Source organism: Mauremys reevesii, linkage group 10, assembly GCF_016161935.1.
Source record: "Mauremys reevesii isolate NIE-2019 linkage group 10, ASM1616193v1, whole genome shotgun sequence".
Taxonomy (NCBI): Eukaryota; Metazoa; Chordata; order Testudines; family Geoemydidae; genus Mauremys; species Mauremys reevesii.
Genome location: NC_052632.1, coordinates 56,975,100 through 56,993,458, shown reverse-complemented (window position 1 = coordinate 56,993,458; position 18,359 = coordinate 56,975,100). Strand labels below are relative to the sequence as shown.

General features: G+C 42.1%; 1 protein-coding gene across 15 annotated transcripts in view; it reads right to left on the bottom strand.

The window, feature by feature from the left end:
- RBFOX1 (RNA binding fox-1 homolog 1) overlaps positions 1-18,359 on the bottom strand; it is a 2,636,561-nt gene that overhangs the window by 2,043,958 nt on the left and 574,244 nt on the right. For all 15 annotated transcript variants that reach the window (XM_039490574.1, XM_039490577.1, XM_039490576.1 and 12 more), the window contains one exon: positions 17,555-17,614. In XM_039490574.1, coding sequence (XP_039346508.1) covers positions 17,555-17,596 — 42 coding nt within the window. In that variant the 5' untranslated portion in view covers positions 17,597-17,614. The remainder of the gene's footprint in view (positions 1-17,554; positions 17,615-18,359) is intronic.

Below are 18,359 nucleotides of genomic sequence, written 5' to 3'. Positions count from 1 at the left end.
TGATTTCACTGGGTAGCAGAGAACCTCACTGCTAATGCAGCCTGTGTATTCATTTTTCACTGACTCTACTCCAGGTCTCATAAGACTTAAGGCCCCCTATACCTGCTCATCAGTGATTCACTTTTAGTAATCACATAACAGAAATAAGGACTCTACATTGAGTTTAGTCAGCTCTATCTTTAGACACTGAAGAGGAGAGGGTCTAGGACTCTAACCAGAGTCCACACCACCCCGTGGAAACCCCGTCTCTCTTTCACCGAGACTTGGCAACCCTACCTCTGCTTAGCAAGTAAGTTTCAATGTAGGGTGACCCCCTCAATCTGAGCATTTGAAGTACACTTCCAATGCCCTTTACCCACACAACAAGAACAAAAACATTTTATTACCCCTGCATTCAGTTGTAACCCAAAACCAGCCAAAATTGATCACTTTGGCAAGGCAGTTCCATCTGCTCAGCACCTAGGCAAAGTAGGCATGTTTATGTAAATATAGGCTGCTCCTGAAGTCTTTTCCCCCCAGTACATCACTAGATGTCTGGGGAAAGCTCATTCAGTCCCTGCTTACAGATATTTTGTTGACTTTTTTTCAGCATCTGAATGGATAGTGCTGAACACCATGTAAACATTAAGCCTTTGATCTTACTCTCTGCTTATTTACGTATTGCATAATTTTTTACAGTGCTGACAAATAATCTGACTGGCTTGACAGGGATGTGTGATTATGCTTGGTACATTCATTCAAAACTACTGGAATCAATGGGAAGATTTTCATTGTGTCACTGGGACTAGGACAAGGCCATTATAGCTTCCACAAGGGCTGCAGAGCACAATTTAAAATTGGGGGGCCATACATTTTCCCCACACACACACCTGACCCAACTCTTTCCTTCTCAGGACCCCCAATAGTGGCCTGAACCCCCTGACCCAGGAGCCCAGACACCCATCCCCTCCAAATTTAAGTCAGAGGAGTGAGTCGTGATAGAGAGGCAGACAGGTCAAATTTCAGTGAGTGGCTTTGTGACCTGACGTGCAGGGTCACAGCCCAACATAGATCAGACACAACCAAGACATGGTTAGGCCATGGTCCGCAGCCTATGTTCCAAACCTCTAGACCAGAAAGTCCTGGGTGAAATTCTGCAACTAACCTCAGTGATATTCTCTAATCCCTCAGGTTTCAGAGTAGCAGCCGTGTTAGTCTGTATCCGCAAAAAGAACAGGAGTACTTGTAAAAAACAGGAGAACTTGTGGCACCTTAGAGACTAACACATTTATTTCAGCATAAGCTTTTGTGGGCTACAGCTCACTTCTTCGGATGCATAGAATAGAAACTTCTGTCTGTGTGTTCCATTCTATGCATCCGAAGAAGTGATCTGTAGCCCATGTAAGCTCATGCTGAAATAAATTTGTTAGTCTCTAAGATGCCACAAGTACTCCTGTTCTTTTGTACCATCAGCTGAGGCTGATGATGAGGATGGATTTCCATCTTTTGTACGATCAGCTGATGCTGATGACGAGGATGGATTGCCATCATCGTATACCATCAGCCGCCCATGGCGGGGGAACAAGGATGTTGGTGTTGACGGCTGCAGCATCGTGTCGAATGCATACTTTTCGGAGGCTGCAGAAACTGGGATAGCTTCGGCTTTTTACGCGCTCTTCACGCTGCAGCGCTGAGTCCCTGCTATGGCGTCTCTGAGATTTTAAAAAAAAGGATTTGAATTTCATCTTCTGTAACGGAGCGAGATTTGCCAGCCCCCCCTTAGCGATCATCATCCGCATGGTCCCATGCGGAGCTTTTTTTTTTTTGATTCGGACTGCATCGCCACCCGTGCTGAAATATTCAAAAGTTCGCGGGGCTTTTCCGTTCAGATTGCGTCCAGAGCGGTCACTGGTGCACTGTGATAGCCCGGAGGGCAATACCCGTCGATCAGCGTCCACACTAAACCGGATACTAGCGTACTCTCTCGTTAGAGGGAGTACAGAAACCGGTTTAAAGAGCCATTAAAATCGATATAAGGTGCCTCCTAGTGTGGACAGTTTTGGCGTTAAATCGGTTTTACGCTCCTAAAACCGATTTAAACGCCTAGTGTAGACCAGGCCTAAGATGCCACAAGTACTCCTGTTCTTTTTACAAGTACTCCTGTTCTAATCACTCAGAAAGTCACCACTCTACTGGAAAGAACTCCTCACACATACCCATAGGGCAACATTGCTTTGTATTCTGAGGTGGACCACCTTTGAAATTAAACCTACACCAACTAAAGGTGGACGTTTAGAAAATGTCCATCTCCTTTTTCAACCAGGAGGCACTAGCCTTGGCTGAAGAACCATGGCAGCTTTTTCTCAGGGCCAGTGTAACCACTAGGTGAACTAGGCGGCCGCCTAGGGCGCCACGATTTGGGGGCACCAAAAAGCGGTGACCCCAATTTTTTTTTCACTATTGTTCCTGGTGGGGGGATAGGCCGCTTGCAGCCACATTAGCACCTACCCCCGTGGGCGTCCTCTGCAACCGTGGGCCCCACCACCTCCCTCCGCCACGCCCCACATCACTGCCCACCCGTATCCCCGCTGCCAGCCCAAAGCCACCTCCTCCCCAAGCCCCCAGGCTGTCACATCACTCCCTAGCCTGCTCCCTCTGGCTCTGGCAGTCCCAGACCCCCTGCTGCAGCAGCGTCTGCTGCCCAAGGGCTGCTGGCTGCAGATCAGAGTGGGTGACATCAGCCCATCTGCAGCTGGCCCTATTGACAGCAATGCAGTGGCAGGAGGGTGGGGGCGGGGGGAGAAAAAGGAAGAGGAGACCATGGCCACTATGCCCTGCCAGAGGATACAGGGTTAAAAGCTGCAAAAGTATAACCTTCCTCAGCATGTGCCACCTTCCAAGGCTTCATCCCCATCCATCCCTGCAGCCCTGTGGAGCAGATAAATAGAGCTCCATTTTTGGGGAAACTGAGGCAGAGAACAGAGACATGACTTTCCCAAAGTCACCCAGGGAGTCGTTGTCAGAGTCCTGCTTTGAACACAGGAGATAGAGGCTCCTAGTTCTGCACTGGCTCAGACCATTAGACCAGAGGCCTTCAAGCCCTGAGCTCTACACCTGCCCACACAAAGTATTAATCTTGGATTCAGGGGCAGCACACTGCAAGTTTTCAGTGAAGAAACACGGCTGTCTTGAGCCCTTATGGCTACAAGGAAAATCTTCCAAAGGTGATAGGCGTCTAGCCAACACAGTTCTGTCTGCCTGAGTCTGCAGCCAGCCTGGGACAACAGCGCTAGGAAATGCAGCAGTACCTGTTAAGTCTAATTACGAAACCGTCAGAGCCAGATTTTCATGTAACATGGGTGACCAGTTGCATGCTGCACAACCACTGCAAAGTGGAAGTTTCACCTAGGGCACAAAATATCCTTTCACCAGCCCTGATTTTCTCCCTTGTGGTTGGAGTTTTCTATGGGTTTGAGTGCCACTAGAGTTAATCAAAAGTACAGTAAAATCTCAATGAGTATGAAACATGACTCAAAGTAGAATTAGATCTCTGAATCTGGTAATTTCTTTCCACAAATAATGTGAATTAAGGCATTTTAGTGTGCACACCTCAAAAATATCTTCCCTCACTGAGCTCTCCCTCCTTTTTGACCCAAAAGGTGGCAGCAAGCTGTTGAATGTTAATTTACTATGAAAACCACAAGGCTTGTATTATAGAAATGAAAAACAGAAATAGCAGAGATGTGTAGGACAATGCAAGGAATACAGCAAGGCCTCAGTTGCAGCTAAATGTCTCACAATCAAATAGTGGGGTAAACCCAGTCCTGAGTTTGTACATGCCAGTTCAAATATTCTCCATTCATAGGAAAATGCCTATTTTAGAGGACAGGGTGACCATTCTGTAGGAAAGAAGCATATAACTTGTAACACTTCCTTGACAGGCAAATCCACTCCCCACAATCTGGCCCAACTAGAGAGAGAGAGAGAGTGTGAGAGAGTGAGAGTGAGAGTGAGTGTGTGTGTATTCCACAACCACAAAGCAAGCACAATGGTTGGTTTAGGCATCTTGTCTCTCCTTCCTCAAAGGGAAAGGGGACTTAGTCTGCCAGCAACCCCCCTGACATTGCCTTTCCCCCGTTTCATCCTGTGCAGCTTCCCATCCATGCAAGGAAGCAAAGCAGGTTCAACTGCCATAGAGGCATGGGCAGCATTTGCCCCTAAATGCAAAGCCCTCATCCCTAAGCACAGGCTGCGTAGCCAGGCAGCACATAGTGGGATTCATGGCGGCCCATAAAGGAAGGAATCCTCCATGCCACCCATAGCACAATACTGAAGCTCTTAATGTCCATTATTCCATGCCAGGGCTTGCAGACGTTCTGCAGTGCATGTAAACACACTGCAATGTAGGAAAGGACCAACTGATCAGACATAATGGTGGAGAATGTGATCCCATCCCTTCCTACTCCATTTCTGGCCTCACCTCTAAAGATGCAGTGCACATTGATCTGCAGTGATCCCCCAAAGACTGAGATCCACAGCATACAGGAGGCATAAAGCCCCTCACCCTTGCTGCCTCACCGCATGGCCAAATCCTGCCCTACTTCTGCACAGTAGAAACTCCCCTATTTCTTTTGTCTCTTGAGAGCTCTGTACCCACAGGGCGGGGTGTAGATTTACTTATCAATTCACAATACTTCATTCTTCACAAACCCCAAGCTCACATGAGCCTGAGGGCAGAAGTGGAGCCTAAGCCCAGGGGTTTCATTCACTGTTCAGCCCAACTCCTGTGAGCTTCAGAGAGTGTTTTGCCTAAGCTAAAGGCTAGTAAGTACTGGTGCTTATGGCCCACTGAAGACACCTCCACAAGCGTAGCTTCACACTGAAGAAAATCCTCACTTGAAACTTTTATTTTAGTATCACAAAAAGCTTTCTTTCCCAATATACCTCCACAATCCTACATTATTTTTAATTCCATGTGTTTAGTATCTTCTCCAGAAGCAAATCCTGCATTATGGTTGAGAACAGGGCTGGCTCCAGACCCCAGCACGCCAAGCGCGCGCTTGGGGCGGCGTCCCGCGGGAGGACGGCAGGCGGCTCCGGTGGACCTCCCGCAGATGTGCCTGCAGAGGGTCCGCTGGTCCCGCGGCTCTGGTGGAGCATCCGCAGGCGTGCCTGCGGGAGGTCCACCGTAGCCACGGGACCAGCCGACCCTCTGCAAGCACGTCTGCGGGAGGTCCACCGGAGCCGGGGGACCGTCGACCGCCAGAGCGCCCCCCGCGGAGTGCCGCCCTGCTTGGGGCGGCGCAAATCCTAGAGCCGCCCCTGGTTGAGAAGATGAAAAGATAGCTTCAAAAAGTGCAAACATCAGTGGGGTTATTAATTCTGAGACCTGAAGATGACAAATACAACGTCAATATGGTTAAATTTCATTCTGAAACATCCAGATAATTTATTACTTCTGCAAGCTCAAACTGCCTCCCACTTCTTCTCTGATATCAAAAGCAGCATTGCCATCTCCAAGCATTCACAAATTGTAAGTCAGCTACCCAAAAAACCCTCATGACATTGGTTTAAAAGTACTTGAAATTTTAAAAATACATTTTTGATTCTTTTTATTTGCCTCTTGGTTTTTGACCCTTTAGGGTTCACTTCTAAGGCTTTTTTTCTGCAGCCATGAAGGATAGAAGCTTACTTTATTTTTTTAATATGAAAGCTGAGATTCTTACATAATCATATGACTCCAGGAGCTGGTTCTTTAATAAAAAACACCAAATACTCTAAATTCACAACAAAATTGCCGTAGTTGGCAACATTGTAAATGTCCTAAATAAGTCTGGCCGGAAAACAAGAATTCTGTTTCAAGAAAAGAAGACAGAAAGACTGAATTGAGGTTTCAAAATTTGTTTTTATTCCACAACAAAACAGAAATGAGACCTTTGGAAAAAAACATGAGAGCAAAATCCCACCCCCCAGAATAGTCAACAGTTTGGAGTTAGGGCACTCCCCTTGGATATGGGAGACCCAGATTCAAGTCCCTCCTGCTTTAGAACCACCGTATCCCATATCTACTCTAACCACTTTACTATTGGTTATTTTGGGGGTTCTCTCTCTTGTTTTGACCAGAATTCCATCCTGGTCATGGGAAACCTGGCTAATGAAAAAAAAGTTCTGGTTTTGACAAATCTGCATTTTCTGACTAGAAAACTTTTTCTTATAAATTCCCATCCATATTTAGTCCTAAATACCTCAGTCCAGCTGCCAAAACCTCCACCTTCCCCCCATTGAAAAATGCTACCGTGATGCAATTATCCATTGTCAATTCAAACATTTCTGATACACTGAAAATATGGGGGCAACATAAATTAAATTTAATTTACTATCTAAATAAATTACACATTTACATGCTACTGTGCTGGCTGCATTATTTATTGTGATATTTAATTCTATTCTTTATATTTATATTTTATTGATATGGAAACTTCTGCAAAATATGCAGACTGCTGCATCTGAGTGCAGCCCAATCTGGGGGGCTTTGCGGCAAAATTAAAATCCAGTTTACTGGGGATACAAAGGGTATGTCTACACTGCAATGTAAGCCCAGAGTTAGTAGAACTCAAGTTAACAGACCCTGGGTTTGTTAACTTAGGACTTGAGCATCTACACTCATTTGTAACCCAAGATTAGAAATTGTTTATCCCCGGGTCCCAACCTGGAGCTGCAGCATCTACATTTCATATGCAGGTCCAAGTCCAACCACTATATCTCAGACTTCCTAGCACACACTTAAAATATGGCTGCTTTAGCCCTTTGTTCATGGTGGAGCGTGGGAAAACTTGACTGTCCCGAGGACAAAGAAAGTTGGCCTGTGGGATTGCGAAATACTTTTGGTGGGCTCCTGGAGCATGATTCCAGAAGGACAGCATCAGCCCTGAAAAGCAACAGGGATTGGATCCTGGGTCCTAGCTTGACTCAGGCTTAGATGTTGGACACCCAAGGGTCCTGGAACCCTAGGTTATTACAATGTGTGTGTAGATGAAAGGGAGGTAGGTTTGAGCCGGAGTTTGAACCCTAGCCTCAAATTGCAGTGTAGACAAACCCAAACAGCTTTACCTACTATTGGGCACTATAGGTGTGTGGACTCACCCCCTATGGTGCCTTCTGCTGGTCTCTCAGGGAATTAGATCATCCAACTTCCAGAGCACCCTCTGCAGGCCAGGAATCCGCCTTACTGCTGGTCCCCGTGTCCCTCCCAGGACTCTGGTGCCCCTTTCTCTGAGGTGCTGCCCCTCTGACAGTAACCCCTCGGTCTCAGGGTCTCCCCACCCAGGGGAACCCCCATCCCCTATCCCCATCTTGCCTCAGTGTAAGGCTACTGCCAGTCACAAACTAGCCCCCGTTCCCTGGGGAAGACTGCAGTGTATTCTACTCATCACTGGCAAGAGGGGTTTGGACTTGCTGCCTTTACCTACCCGTGGGCTGCCCTCTGCAACCCCCCAGTACCTATTAGCCTTATACTAGGCCACAGCCTGGGGCTTTCCAGGCTGGAGCTTCCTGGCTCATCTGCCTTTCCCCAGCCCTGCTCCACTCAGGTGCCCTGTCTCTAGCTCCCTGCAGCCAGACCCATCTCCCTCTACAGCTAGAGAGAGATTGTGTGCTTTTACTCCTGACTCAAGCCTTTATAGAGCCAGCTGGGCCCTGATTGGAGCATGGTCCCCAGCTGAGGCTGTTTCCCCCAATCAGCCACACTGCTTTCCTCCTCCCACAGCTCTTCTCCAGGGCTGTTTTAAACCCCTCAGGGCAGGAGCGGGTAACCACCCCGCTACAGTCACCTAAGGAAACAAACATAGTATAATGTACATGGCTGGAGTCTATACAAATTTAGTTTCATGGGCATGTTTCAAATAAGATAGTGGTGGCTTGTAAGTAGGATTCATGCTCATTCTTTCTGCATATTCCTATTCACAGGAAAGTAACTTGGCAAAAGATAAGTTAATGTTCTAAAGCTACTCATGCAGACTTTCAAAATTAAGGACTGACTTTTCAGAAATAGGACACCTGCCATTTAAAATAAATATATATATAATTTCTTATTTGCACCATGAATAAATAAAATTCATTGATTATATGACAAACTTTGGCAATACAGAAAAGGTTATTTTAGAAGGAACACATTTCTCAGGCTAATAAAAACCGCTTACATTATTTAAAGGGAAATCTATTAAACAGCTAGAAAATTCAGCATTCATATAATTCTATGAACTTGATTCAGCACCAGGTCACTCCAGTTTTATACCAGTATAACTCCATTCACTTCAACAAAGCCACAGCAGTGTAACATTGGAGTAACAGAGTAGGGAATTTAACTTCTCTGAGTTTCAAATTTGTTATATTTGCACATACTATCTGTCATTAACAGCAGGCAAGAGCAGCCCATAATAAAAAAATATCCAGAAAAGCTGTTCATATTCTGGAATTGAAGTCTTATTGAATCATTCATCCTCAGATCTATTTGAATTCTCCTCTCAAGCCCCCTTTTTTAGTACTAGATTGTTCTATAAGCAATAATTTGGTGTATTTGAGAAACATATGCATTCCTTCTCATCAATCACAACACACAACTTTACAGACAAAAATACAGATAGTGTAATTCACAGTGAAATAAACTCAGTTCTTAACTTCATTATTTTTTATGCCACAATTGTGCGGCGCTAGAAAACCCAAGAAATATATTAATTCTTCTCCATCCCCTCCCTTCAATAGCTCAAACAGTGCTATCAAAATTGCCTGCATAATTCTCCTTGTCCAAAACAGGCACAAAAGTAATAATTAAAGTTCCATAAATTATTGAAGAGCCAAGCAAGGCAATTGGAATCCTGTTTTTAAAATGGTATTCTGACAAATGTAAGCATTTGAAGAATAATAGGTTCTTGTAACACAAGCTCCAACAAAGAAGATTTGATCACAAGAATCCGACTAAAAAATTTCAGGTAAATCTGTTACCAAGAAATAGCCAGAACAGCCTTAACATCATTCTGCATGGTCTTGATTATTCAATGGAGTAATGCAACCTCTTTTACAATGACATCAGTAAGCATTTTTAAATGCACAGCTCAGGTCATTTTCTGCTCCAAATAATACATTCTTCCACAAATGAAATCTAATTCCTCAAATCATTCATTTTCAAATGACATGAACCTAAATTGGATTCTAAGAAATTAAAACAGAGATGCAAGCTTTTGTATAACCACAAACAGTCTTTTAATGTTATTTTAGAGCTAACTCTTTAAGAAACTCTGACAAAGGCTCTGATAACTTCACCTTAGCTATTGAAGCATTGAAAGAAGCTGCAGCTAAGAGAGGACATATACAGGTAGGAAAACTCAGGGAACACCTTCTTTTAACTTGATCTTCTGTTGTTCAAATCAGGAAAAGAGCCAGTGTTATCCCTAAATAGCTACTAATAATTAAATTTTGAAACAAAAAAGTTGTTTCAAACCAAAACCTGAACTTTTTCAAATGGGACATTTTGACATTTTCAAAACTAACCTTTCTTTCAATTTTTTTACAAAATGGTAAGTTTGTTAAAACTGACCCTTTCTCAAACTGTTGCAGTTCCAACGAATCTGCATTTTCTGATGCTAAAGATTTTGTCGAAAATTTCCCAACCAGCTTTACTGATGAACAAATAATCAATAGGCACCAAAATATCCCCAAATCAACACCCTAGAGCAATCAGAAGTCTGGGGGGAAAAGTACAATTCTGTTCCTCAAAACATGCAAGCACAAAACTAAAGCAGTAACTTCCTTAACTTAGAATCTGATCTTGCAAATATTTTATGGTTATCTTCACTCACAAGAGCAGCAGCAAGAGCCAGGGGTATTAGTAATACCTCTCAACTTGTCAAGAATCAAATGCCAACTATAGACCCTAATGTGTGTTTCCCAGAAACTGAAAATCCTGTTGGATTTCTTGCTTTGATGCAAGTCACTCTTTCTATAACCTCAGTTTCATGGTTCTTCCTGTGATGTAAGTAATTTTCAATAATGAAAGCAGGGGCACACAAATTTGCGTGGAAGGAGGGCAATGTTGGGACTCAGTGAGTGACATCTCTCAAAATGAGGTCCATCTGGATATTAACTTATCACCTCGAGGCCTCAACCACAATCAGGGTCACATTGCGCTAGGCAGTGTACAAACACAGCAAGTGAGAGTCTTCGCGCCTAAACAGATAACAAGGAAAAAGGAGGTGCTGTTATTTCTGTTTTACTAAAGAGTAACGGAGGTAAAAAAGATTAGTGGTCGTATTCACAAGGACTTAGGCACCTAACTGGCATCTTAGGCACCTAAATTCCACTGGGATTCACAAAACCCCTGTTCAGAAGCTCCCAAGCCCTGTAAGTGCCTAGAATTGTTTGTCATCTACATGTTTGCAGTAGGAGTTCCCTAAGAACCTATATTTATGCCTTTAAGCACACACACAGTGCAGCCCCACACCAGGTATCATGACACCTAAGTGCCAGAGTGATGCACAAACCAGGAGAAGATAGGCATTCCTCTGCCTAACTCACCTGCAGGGCCCGATCGGGTAAGCATATTCAGATCTCATCTACTGGATTAGGCCCCTTTAGAGAAGCTTACACAAAATGAGAGGAAGGTGTGGATCAACTCCCTCATAACTTTTAGCCCAGTGGTTAGGATACTAACATGGGATGGGGGGAGATGTTGATTAAGAACATAAGAACATAAGAACAGCCGTACCGGGTCAGACCAAAGGTCCATCTAGCCCAGTATCTGTCTACCAATAGTGACCAATGCCAGGTGCCCCAGAGGGAGTGAACCTAACAGGCAATGATCAAGTGATCTCTCTCCTGCCATCCATCTCCATCCTCTGACAAACAGAGGTTAGGGACACCATTCCTTACCCATTATGGCTAATAGCCATTTATGGACTTAACCACCATGAATTTATTCAATTTTCTTTTAAATACTGTTATAGTCCTAGCCTTCACAACCTCCTCTGGTAAGGAGTTCCACAAGTTGACTGTGCGCTGTGTGAAGAAGAACCTCCTTTTATTTGTTTTAAACCTGCTGCCTATTAATTTCATTTGGTGACCCCTAGTTCTTGTATTATGGGAATAAGTAAATAACTTTTCCTTATCCACTTTCTCCACATCACTCATGATTTTATATACCTCTATCATATCGCCCCTTAGTCTCCTCTTTTGCAAGCTGAAGAGTCCTAGCCTCTTTAATCTTTCCTCATATGGGACCCTCTCCAACCCCCTAATCATTTTAGTTGCCCTTTTCTGAACCTTTTCTAGTGTCAGTATATCTTTTTTGAGGTGAGGAGACCACATTTGTACACAGTATTCGAGATGTGGGCATACCATGGATTTATATAAGGGCAATAATATATTCTCCGTCTTGTTCTTTATCCCCTTTTTAATGATTCCTAACATCCTGTTTGCTTTTTTGACCACTTCTGCACACTGCATGGACATCTTCAGAAAACTATCCACGATGACTCCAAGATCTTTTTCCTGACTCGTTGTAGCTAAATTAGCCCCCATCATATTGTATGTATAGTTGGGGTTATTTTTTCCAATGTGCATTACTTTACACTTATCCACATTAAATTTCATTTGCCATTTTGTTGCCCAATCACTTAGTTTTGTGAGATCTTTTTGAAGTTCTTCACAGTCTGCTTTGGTCTTAACTATCTTGAGCAGTTTAGTATCATCTGCAAACTTTGCCACCTCACTGTTTACCCCTTTCTCCAGATCATTTATGAATAAATTGAATAGGATTGGTCCTAGGATTCAAGAAGGGCCGGCTCTACCATTTTTGCTGCCACCCGAACTGCCAAAGCAAGAATGGGCCGCTCCAAGAATGGATGGAATGCCACCCCTTAGCATGTGCCGCCCCAGGCACGTGCTTCCACCACTGGTGCCGGCCCTGGGTTCAAGTCCCCTTTCTATCTGAGGGGGAAGAAGGGATTTGAACTAGGATTTTCCACCTCTCAAGTGAGTGCCATAGCCACTGGGCTACAGGATGTTCTAATTGGGGCCCTTGTTACGCTATTCCACTGTGAATAAAAAAATATAAAAAGTCAATAGAGCAGGGCATAGGCTCAAATGGCATAGGCACCTACTGCCAAGAGAGGGTTCACAGCTGAGAATCCCAAGCATAGGTAGATGCCACCGTTCAGCCCAGTCTTCAGTTCCTATCTCCAAGAGAGGGGCGGGGCTTAGCACATCCCTTCAGCTTGGCACCTCCCATTGGCTAGGTTTGGTAAAAGGTGTCACCTAATGTTCTGGCTTTTGAGAATGGCATTCTGAGGCTCCTCTCTCCCCACATTCATTGTACAGGAGCTAGGGCGCATAACACAAACTTCATGAATCTCAGTGATTTTCTCAGAACCTAAAAGATAGGCATTGTGATACTGGGAGTCACCATGCTTGAGTTTCCCTGGGAATCTTGCCCTGAGTGACTTGACCAAGGTCACACAGGAAGTCTGTAGCAGAGCTGGGAATTTAACCCAGGTCTCATGAAACCTAATGCAAACTTAATCTCAAGACCACCCTCCCTCTTAGCATTGTACACTGGAATGACCCTTTAGTAAGAGGTGCCCTTCGGATTCCTAAAGGATAATTGTTTCTCCTGTGTCTCAGTGATCTCCAGCTATGGTAGGGCAGGTGAGCTGCTTGAAAATGCTTATAGGACAAGTTCAATAATGAAGCAACCATGTCTGAGTATTTTTTATATACCACTGGAGCCAAGGACGATAAAGTCTCTAATAAAGCAGCTGACTGCTATAAAACTCTCATTTTTGGAGGGGATTACTACTATTAGAACATGTATTTGATACTTCCTAATAGGTTTTTAAACTGGAACAGCTGCACAGCAATATCTTTTCCTTGATGGTTAGCAACCATTTTCCCCACAGATCAGAATGCAAGAATGTGTCATTTCATGTTTGGAATTTCCTGTAGTAACAACTGTATTAGAGTAGCGTTCTGTGTTATGCAAATTAGAGTAGATTGTTGCTGCTGTTTCACAACCAACTGGCTCACACTGTAGCTCTATGAATTCATGATCTGTTGTAATTCACCTCAAGCATTGTGTGAAATATGAATCTATGTATCACAATTTGACAAACAGGAAATGATGAAGGATGAAATAGGGTACACTGTTTACAGTAGAACATATAAAGCTTGATTCAGAGGTGCTGAGCACCTGCAGCTCCTGCTGACTTCAAACAGAGTTGCAGGCAATTAGCATCTTTCAAAATCATACTCATAGTGTATTCATCATTTTAATATAAACTTATTTTACGGAACACTCATTTCCCAGCAGATATGCAATTTTGTGTAAAATAATTTAGTAAATGGTAAGTGCCTTATAAATAAAGAAGACATACATGCTCATTTCTGTCCTTTAAATCAATGCATGGTAATTCCTCTCAATCCTATTCAGTGTAATTTTCAAATAAATGATATGAGCACCTACTCCAAGTATTTTGGAATTATATGACATTCACCAACCTCTTCTCTCTTCTCCGTGTACCTCCCCTCACTTAGTTAAAATTTTATATTGTAATGATGCATCTATCATTTTTATACTGATGAGGCATATTGTAAGAACCGCACAAATAGAGGAATCATTTTTCTACTAGTATTTATTCAAATTCAAAAGCAAGATTTATATATGATCATTTTTGCACATATTCGCTCACATGCTTCACATTTTTGCCAAAAGCAAATTTATACACATGATTTTAAATGTCAGAAATACTTGATTTGCAAATTTTACAATCAAACTACTGAAGATTTGTGCTGCATTGATTTAGTTACATAAAATCAATCAATCAGGAAGAATACCTCGTTACATAAACACCACACCATAAATTGTGAACATTCAGAATTTACAGTGATAATCCATACACCAAGAATTATTACTTGATTATATTTGGGAATCAATTAATTTGGGAATTTTGGGATCCCTTCACAGATAGTTAGCAAACAGGAAAAAATAACTGAAAATCAACAGATTATTCATTGTCAATTCTTGGTTAGCTTTACCAAAAAGACCTAGCTCTTTTAAAGTTTTCACTCATCCATTTCTGCACCCTCCCTGCACTTATGTTTAAAACACCAACACTGAGCACCACCTTCGCTTTAATCATTTATATCATAAATGTAAGTACACTTCTTAGCAAGGGAAGTGCTCTAACTCACTTCTCTAGTGTTCCCCTCCCCCTCCTCAACTCAGTCCTACTTTCACTTCTCAGCTCTGATCTTCAAGTCATCCTCAAACTTTTTGCATAGATTGGATATTTATCCATAACACACAGTATAGAACTACAAGATAATGCAAGAGCAGTGATTCAAGCAATGACAAAAGTACCAATTTCACTAAAGGCTAGACTGAAAATTGAGTTGAACCAAATGATAGACAACACTATCATTTTCATCTCACTTTACTACACTCTGCAAATCTGCCTACTATCACCTCTGCAACAGTGGTCGCATCTACCATTAGCTTGACACTCACTCTGATGATCTCTCCTTCATGCATTTGTCACTTCATGCCTTGATTACTGCAACTCCCTCCTTTTATGGCCTCACAAAATCATCCATATCCAAACTCCTGTGTGTTCAGAATACTGCAGAACATCTTCTCCCCTGTTACATGCAAACACTATAATATAATCCCTGTCACAAGAAAATGAATTACTGATGAGTTTCTCCATATCTAATAAAAATTTGAAATTACTGAGGTAATAAAAAAATGAGTCTGTATGCCACTTAAATGAACCCTCAGTCCAACTCATTTTCTTCCTGAAAATATGTATTAAACTCTCAGGTAAAACTAAGGGTTTTTTTTTTATTGAGAACACTGACTTATTGATCTATCTCCTTTGCCTGCATTTCTCTTGCCACTGAAATATTCTGGTAACAATCAGAAAATCTGAGCCCGTTCTTAGACCTTGCCTCCCCACCCCCTTTTTTTTTAATAAAGTCAATTTACTACTAGTGAAATGTACTAGACTGACAGCACTGGAAATTGAAACTCTCTAACAGAGAAGTAGTTCAGTCTCCATGCTCATTCAGTCTTTGGCTTCTGATGAAACTGGAAAGAAGGGTGCCAATTAATTCCAGATGAGGCGCTGGCTTTTTGTAATGTGCATAGCTGTCCACTGGAAAATGGACTGAGTTCATGGACTCATTTCACATAATCTGGTTAATAGCTATGTGGTAATTATCTTTCGATCCTTATCCAACCTAGATTGTGCTTGAAACGAAAACCTATAGGTGAAAGACTTCACATTTGGTATCACTTTTTCAGCTATTCATTCTCTTTCAGGGAAATACAAAGTTATGCAAACATTCAGCCTAGTTCTGCAAAAACTTGTGTGTGAGAGTAACTTTCTCGTGAGAATAATCTCATTGAATTCAATGAGGCTATTCATACTAATAAGTGTTTGCAGGGATATGCCTAACACTTTGCACAGTTAATAGTACAGTATTATTATGTAACATACAAGGTGTCTAGCATCTTTTTAGTTGCACATACATGAATCAGGCACTCAGGATATAATGCTCAGAATAAGACTTCTAAATATTTCAGAAGGCAAAGCACATAGTACAGCACTTGAGGAGCAAGTAAAAACACCAGCACCATCCTAATAAGTCAACCCAGTGATCCATATAAAGCAGTATCGTATATCTAACAATAGCCAATACCAAATGTTTCTGATGAAAGTATGAACCCTCACAGTGAATCATTTCTTTCCATACTATGTTATTGGGACAAATTTCTTCCTGACCCAGTCTGCTATATCAGCATCTGCCCTGAAACATACTGACGTGTATTAGAGGGATTTTTTTGCTGAATATGGTTCATCCAGTTCCCCCATTATGCTATGTAGAAGGTCCACAGGAAGAAAGACTTACACATTCAAGTTCCAAACCAAATAAAATAAATATTTAAAAAATCAGCAATTCACTTTAGCCAGTTAAGAAAATGCGCACACACAAGTTCCTGCTCCAGTATGATTTCAGATCTAATTTGAAAATGAGCTAACTGGCATGTGAGTGACATTTCCCCCACAGATATGGACTGCAATATAGTAGTCTCCTCCTGAGTCAAGATTCCAGCCTGTCTTACAGTGGTGTGGATCCAAAATAACTCCCCCCAGATCCAATGGAGCTATGTTGTATTTTACACCAGTGTAACTCAGATCAGAGCATAGCTCCAAGTGTCTAGCACAGACATTCTTACAAAACGTTAACACAAAGATTCCGTGATAGTTCACTAAACATTACGTGGGAATGACATTGGGATAGTATATCTTTAGAAGTTCTAGTTAGAAAAGTCTGTAATGGCAGCATTGAAGTGTCACCATTAATCTATGTCAGTAGTCTTCATTCTGCAAATCGCTTGATAGAGTAGTACAAATACCCCTGTAACATGTTCACCCATTTCTGGCTAAGCGGAGCTTTGGTGGAATACATCACTTCCAGAAATGAGTATGTCATTTCCTGGACTGAGCCTTTCTTCAAATATTAAGTCATTATATTATGGAACCAATGAGTCAACCTACTTGACATCCCAGAACTTTGAGGAAGAAGGGTAGTGTCTGATAATCTAGTGGTTTGGTGTTCACATTTTTAGAAGAAAATCAGGTATCTCTACAATTATTCACACCTAACACCTTTTTCTGCTTCATCCATTACCAAGCTTAGATGATTTTATATATATATACACACACATATGAAGAAGCCACTGAAACCAGAGGCATTTTACTGTATATGATCTGCACAGGTATAACAAAATATTAATTTCCTTACCATGTGACTTGACTGTTCTCTTACAGATATTATCTCTGTGTTACTATCCATGCTACATTGATAAACCTGATTTAGTAACTAAGACTAATGTCTCACTCTGCCTCAAAAGGCACAGCCATGCACATTTGGTGCAGTGGGAATCTCACCTGGACACACAATCATTCATGGGGATCTGAGGGAGCACAGCTACTTACCACCATATTGGAAAGGGTGGTATGTTCTTCTTTATGCGCCTGGCCATCTCTCATGGCTGGTGGTAAAACTACCTAGCTGGACCTCTCCCTCACCCCTGGGCCCACCCCTTTATGGTGGAGATGCCACTAGTCAGGAGCAATCCTTGGCATTCAAGAAACTGCAAAGGCTGCTGTTGTACACAACTTCTCTCCCTTTCCCCAGGAGTCAGACACTGCCTCACCCTAAATCAGTCTGCTGATGCAATGCAAGCACTAACATAGAAGATGGATTTACTGGATCGCTAATGAACTCAGATTTCAATGATTCAAGTCAACTTTCCTCAGTTTGGTGAGCAGGTCGGATGTTTGCTAATACTATATATTCAAGTATTTGAGAACATTTAGCAAACTCAAACACAGTTACTTCAAGAGCAGTAAGATCTGTCTCAGGTAAAATCGCTTCCAGTGATTGATGGCTGAAGCACTGTAGAGAAGAATGCAAACACTGTTACAGAAGGCAATCTGTACAGCAAAATGCTTTTACTTACTGGACCTTGAGAACTGTTCCTGGCACTGGAAGCCAAAGCCATACCGTCAGATTTATAGTCCTGAAAAGAGGGAAGGAGGGAGAGAGATTAAACAGAATATTTTGTATTTTACATAACAGGAATTAAAATCAGCAAAAAGTACATTGCAAAGCAGAGCTCAGAACTATGCTCAGGGAAGAAGCTATTGATAAATACTATTAATTTCAGTTATAGCCATACCTATTCATTTTAGGTACTTGTATGGCTCACATTACCTTAGTATCTCAGTGCCTTTTTAAAAAAATATAGCTATCTTCACAAACTCTCTGTGAGGCAAGGCAGTATCACTATCCACATTATATAGATGGGGAACAGAGAGACTAAGTGATTTGCCCAAGGTCTCACACAAAGTCTGTGGCAGACCAAGGAACTGAACCACAGTTTCCTGAATCCCAGGCTAGTAACAAAATCATACCACCCTTTCTATCATGTGATGTATTGATATAGTGTTATGTTATGTATGAATTTTGTATTCATAATTAACTCATAACTCAAAGTTTGCATTTAAATTAGTTGAAAAGAATATTGTGCAAACTAATTTGTTTTACTTATGATGCGGAACACAGTGTGTGACCATAAAAGTAAAATAAAATACTCCCAATCCTTATATTTCTTCCAACTTGAGGAATCATGTCTCATCCCACTGAAAATGGTTCAGAACAAAAATACTTCCACATCACTATCTTTCAGGACACAGTGACTTCTTTTTTTAAACTTTACACAAAAAGTACTAATTTTTCCACTTGTTCTAATTATGAGTTGTAAC